This window comes from Uloborus diversus, chromosome 9 (genome assembly GCF_026930045.1).
Source record: "Uloborus diversus isolate 005 chromosome 9, Udiv.v.3.1, whole genome shotgun sequence".
NCBI lineage: Eukaryota > Metazoa > Arthropoda > Arachnida > Araneae > Uloboridae > Uloborus > Uloborus diversus.
In genome coordinates this window covers 101,107-107,106 of record NC_072739.1, presented here as the reverse complement: position 1 = coordinate 107,106, position 6,000 = coordinate 101,107, and the positions used below count along the sequence as shown (strand labels likewise).

Sequence of the window (6,000 nt, the reverse complement as noted above, 5' to 3'; positions counted from 1 at the left end):
TGTTTTCATATGCTAATGGAAAATTCCTCAAATGCGTAACATACCGTACCAATTTCATTATTTCTGAGGTGAGAATAAGTGCTGGAGGGGAAATACATCAATTTTAGACAGGCTACCGAAATTTTAAATTACTAGTTGATTCCAAATTTACTAATTTGAAAATTTATTAATACTTTACCATTTTTACTATACATTAGAGCTAAAAGAATAACTTAAACTTTAGACGTAACTTTAATTAAGAGAGTTTAATATTAGATTCACACAAATCATTCAAATAGGTCATTGTTTCCACAATCAACAAAATATCGACTTTGATATTAAATTATCCCCTATTTACAAACACTAAAAGTTTTTTCTTCTTTTTTTTATTTTCGTGAACAAGGTACTTATTTATTTATTTTTATTTATGAGTAAAATCATTTGAATTAAGCTGGGCCATTGTTTATGGTTACTTCTACAGTAAAACCTGTGTATAACAATACTGTGTATAACAATAAACCTGTCTATAACGATATTTTCCTTGGTCCCAAGAAAAATGTCAGCATGAATAATCAAACTGTCTAATAACGATAACCTGTCTACAATCATATTTTTTAGGTCCCAACCGTATCGTTGTAAACAGGTTTTACGTAGTATGTAACACTTTCATGTAAGAATAAAATAAAAAGAAAGAAAGAAAGATTTTCGTTCAAAATATTATTGTTGAAAACTTATACATTCTGGAGAATGATCCACATATGAATGTGTGTGTGTGTTTGTAGATATATATAAGATGGATGAAAATTACCTTTTAAACCGTTTTTCTAACTTGGTTTTCCATGAAACTCTTTTTTGTTTAATTGGAACTTCATTTATTTTCCTGCTTATTTCTTGTTCAGCTTCTTGCCAGTCCAATGTCCAAGGTTCAAAACTTGCAACTCTTTCACCATCATCTCTCGCGATAATATTTTCCACTGTTTGTGTCTTTACTTGAGAATCTCTTTGAACTAAGTCAACGTTTTCTTCAGCAGTGTTGTAACTCTGGATATCTGAAGATGACGACCCGAAAAATCCAAATTCATATTCTGGCTTGCACGCGTGCATTTCACTTTCTTGATCGATACTTTTTATAGCAATATTTTTGAGTTTTGGGGCCTTCCTCTGAGGATCTCTTTGCACAGAGTCCATTTTTTTTTCATCTGCGTAATTGTTCTGAATATCAGAAGATGGCAACCAGGCTTTATGATCTGGATTTCTCATGTTTCCTTCAATTTCATTATTGTCACTTTTCAAAGTGATATTTTTGAATTCTTTTGCTATCATTTGAAGATCGGTTCGAGCATAGTTAATGTTCCTTTCAGCGTCTTCGTTATTCTGAATATCAGAAGATGACATCCCGACTTCATACTTCTGCTGGATCGTGCACGCTTCGAATTCTTCATCGTCACTTTTATTAGTGATATTTTCGTATTTTTCTGCTATCATTTGAGAATCTGTTTGACCGTATTTCATTTTCCTTTTAGCATCGTCGTTACTCTGGATATGAGAAGATGACAACATGACTTCATAATCTAGTAGACTCATGTTTTCTTCAGTGTCTCTATCGTCATTTTCCATAGTGATATTTTCAAGTTTTTCTGGTTTCATTTGGGGATCTGTTTGATTATAGCTCATTTTCTTTATATCATCGTCGTTTCTTTGCATACAGGAAGATTGCAACTCGACTTCGTAATCTGTGTGACAGATGTCCACCACATTTTTTTTACTTTCACTTTTCAAAGGGATCTTTTCGAGTTCTTCTGTCACCATTTGAAGATCGGTTGGAGCATAGTTCATGTTTCTTTCAGCGTCTTCGTTATTCAGCACATCAGAAAACGACATCCCAACTTCATACTTCTGTTGAATCGTGCACGCTTCGAATTCTTCATCGTCACTTTTATTAGTGATATTTTCGTATTTTTCTGCCATCATTTGAGAATCTGTTTGACCGTATTTAATTTTCCTTTTAGCATCGTCGTTACTCTGGATATGAGAAGATGATAACATGACTTCATAATCTAGTAGACTCATGTTTTCTTCGGTGTCCCTATCGTCATTTTCCACAGTGATATTTTCAAGTTTTTCTTGTTTCTTTTGGGGATCTGTTTGACTATAGTTCATTTTCTTTTTAGCATCGTCGTTTCTCTGCATGCAGGAAGATTGCAACTCAACTTCATAATCTGTGTGACAGATGTCCACCAGATTTTTTTTACTTTCACTTTTTAAAGGGATCTTTTCGAGTTTTTCTGTCATCATTTGATCGATTGGAGCATAGTTCATGTTTCTTTCAGCGTCTTCGTTATTCTGACAATCAGAAGATGACATCCCGACTTCATACTTCTGCTGAATCATGTACCCTTCAAATTCGTCATCGTCACTTTTGATAGAGATATTTTGAGAATCCGTTTGACCATATTTCATTTTCCTTTCAGCATCGTCGTTAGTCTGGATATGAGAAGATGACAACATGACTTCATAATCTAGTAGACTCATGTTTTCTTCAGTGTCTCTATCGTCATTTTCCTCAGAGATATTTTCAAGTTTTTCAGTTATCATTTGGGGATCTGTTTGACTATAGTTCATTTTCTTTTTAGCATCATCGTTTCCCTGCATACAGAAAGAATGCAACTCGACTTCGTAATCTGTGTGACAGATGTCCCTCTCACTTTTTTTACTTTCACTTTTCAAAGAGATCTTTTCGAGTTTTTCTGTCACCATTTGAAGATCGGTTGGAGCATAGTTCATGTTTCTTTCATTGTCTTCGTTATTCTGAATATCAGAAGATGACATCCCGACTTTATACTTCAGCTGAATCGTGCACCCTTCAAACTCTTCATCGTCATTTTCATTAGCGATATTTTCATGTTTTTCTGCCATCATTTGAAAATCTGTTTGACCGTATTTCATTTTCCCTTTAGCATCGTCGTTACTCTGGATATGAGAAGATGACAACATGACTTCATAATCTAGTAGACTCATGTTTTTTTCAGTGTCTCTGTCGTCATTTTCCACACTGATATTTTCAAGTTTTTCTGGTTTCATTTGGGGATCTGTTTGACTACAGTTCATTTTATTTTTAGCATCGTCCTTTCTCTGCATGCAGGAAGATTGCAACTCGACTTCGTAATGTGTGTGACAGATGTCCCCCTCACTTTTTTTACTTTCACTTTTCAAAGAGATCTTTTCGAGTTTTTCTGTCACCATTTGAAGATCGGTTGGAGCATAGTTAATGTTTCTTTCAGTGTCTTCGTTATTCTGAATATCAGAAGATGACATCCCGACTTCATACTTCTGATGAATCGTGCACCCTTCAAACTCTCCATCGTCATTTTCATTAGCGATATTTTCATGTTTTTCTGCCATCATTTGAAAATCTGTTTGACCGTATTTCATTTTTCCTTTAGCATCGTCGTTACTCTGGATATGAGAAGATGACAAAATGACTTCATAATCTAGTAGACTCATGTTTTTTTCAGTGTCTCTGTCGTCATTTTCCACACTGATATTTTCAAGTTTTTCTGGTTTCATTTGGGGATGTGTTTGAGTACAGTCCATTTTATTTCTAGCTTCGTCGTTTCTCTGCATACAGGAAGACTGCAACTCGACTTCGTAATCTGTGTGACAGATGTCCCCCTCACTTTTTTTATTGTCACTTTTCAAAGGGATCTTTTCGAGTTTTTCTACCACCATTTGAAGATTGGTTTGTGCATATTTCATTATCCTTTCAGCATCTTCGTTGTTCTGAATATCGGAAGATGACAACCCAACTTCATACCTCGGCTGTATCGTGCACCTTTCGAATTCTTTATCGTTACCTTTCATTGTTATCTGTTCGAGTTTTTCAACAATCATTTTAGTATCTGTTTGACCATAGTTTATTTTCAGTTCAGCATTGTCATTAGTTTTGATATCAGATGATGTCAACCCGTCTTCATGTTTCGACTGGCTAATGTGACCTTGACATTCTTTATCTTCCCTTTTAAACCTTCTAAGCCATTTTTCTAGTTTGATTTTCAAAGAAACACTTTTTGGTTCGGTCTTAACTTCATTGATTTTCAAGCTCATTTCTCGTTCATTTGCTTGCAGGACAGGTGGCGATTTTCTAATGTTTACAACTGCTTTGTCATCACCACTCATGATGAGGTTTTTGACTTTTACTTCCTTTACTTGAGAATTCTTTTGTACGAAGTGAATTTTCCCTTTAGCAATGTCGTAATTCCGGCTATCAAAAGATGACCACCCATCGAATTTAACTTTATTATCTGGTTGGCTTACGTGCATTTCAGTTGCTTTATCGTCACTTCTCTCATCAATATTTTCAATTTTTTGATCTTTCAATTGCGATTCTCTTTGATGAATTTCCATTTTCGTTTCATCATCGTCATTGTTCTGGACATCAGAAGAGAAAGGCAAGTCGACTTGATAATTAGTTTGGTTCATCTCCCCTTCATTTTCTTTATCGCCACTTTTAAATCTTTTGAACCATTTTTTAAATTTGGCTTTCCATGAAACTCTTTTTGGTTTTATTGCAACTTCACTCATTTTCATACTTTTTTCTCGTTTACTTGCCTGCAAGTCCAATGGCCAATTTCTAACGTTTTCAATTTCTTTACCACCTTTTCCAGCAATGATATTTTTGACTTTAAGTGCTTTTATTTGAGAGTCATTATGAGCACAGACCATTTTAACTTCAAAATTATCATTCTTCTGGACATCTGAAAACGGCAATCCAACATCATGATCTTCCTGGTTCATGAGACCTTTAATTGCTTGACTGTGACCCTTCATTGAGATATTTTTAAATTTTTGGTCGTTCTTTTCTGATTCTCTTTTATCATTGTCTGTTTTCATTTCAGCAGCATTACTTTTATAGACATCAGCAGAGTATAACCCCACAAATCCAACGCCTTAATCTGACGTGCTCTGATGTCCTTTGCTATATGACCTGTTAAAACAACATGAGAAACATCATAATCGTACAAACTTTTCATTACTTTCAGTGAATTTCTAAAATTTTCTAGAAATTAATACAGGGTACGACAAATGAATCTTTTTCTTTGGGGATGGCACTAAGTGAGTTCTTGTAGTGACAGTACCGATCTGGTGACGGTAATGTCACCGCTGGTGACATTTTTTACAAAGACGTGGCGGGGTTAGTATTTTCGTGTGTTGTGTAGGAGTATATTCGTAATAGTGTTTCTTTGAGAAATAATGAGCAAGAATTTTGCATTCGATTCTAACTTGGTTGAAGCAACCCTCTTCCATATAGAAAATGTATTCAAGTTTGTTTATCAACATTTATAGTTGCAAGATCTGCACTGAAAACAAAAACGCGTAGTCAACCTCAGACAGTATAAAAACCCAGAAAAGAGTGTCGTATGTCAGAGCGTCAATCCAGGAAAGTGCATCAAAGTGTATGCAGCTTCCTTGTGATTGATAACAGGGCTGCCCATCCCCACAAGAGCAATGACGCATTCCCCAAAATACCTTGACGATCCACCCCCACCCCCCAAAAAAAGAACTCTCCTCAGAAAGAGAAAGTCCTCCCCCCAGAAAAAAAAAGAAAAAAAAAAGGCAATCTGTGTCAAGTATTTTTTAGTGGGAATAAATGCTGATAGAAATGCAAGGTTATAAAATTTTGCGCGAGAATAGTTTTTCTAACCAAACAAGATCTTGCAGGCACGTCATTTCGAACTTTCCAGGTGGGGGTTTGGAATAGGAGGCAAATAGCGTATACTAAATACTATGTTATGGAAAACAATGATTTTACGCCTACTAATGTGTAAAAATATAATTTTTCAATGAAGGGCCTGGACTCATGGTGACCAAATTGGAACATGATGTGAAATTCTCGCTGAACTGCTCGTTAAGAACCACCATTCCAAACATATTCCTCCATAACGCACTTAGATGTTCATCGTGCTATTTTATTGCGACTTCTACAAATTGCATGTGAAGGGGAAAGTGGAGATACTATATTTT

General features: G+C 35.3%; 1 protein-coding gene across 1 annotated transcript; it reads right to left on the bottom strand.

The window, feature by feature from the left end:
- Window positions 1-783: 783 nt before the first annotated feature.
- On the bottom strand, window positions 784-4,806 carry LOC129229684 (myb-like protein X). Its single transcript, XM_054864044.1, has one exon. The coding sequence runs from the start codon at window positions 4,804-4,806 to the stop codon at window positions 784-786; it is 4,023 nt and encodes a 1,340-aa protein (XP_054720019.1).
- Between the last annotated feature and the right edge of the window lie 1,194 nt (window positions 4,807-6,000).

Excerpts from the sequence above, each read along its gene's own strand:
- LOC129229684 (XM_054864044.1), bottom strand. The coding sequence starts at position 4,806 with ATGAAGGGTCACAGTCAAGCAATTAAAGGTCTCATGAACCAGGAAGAT.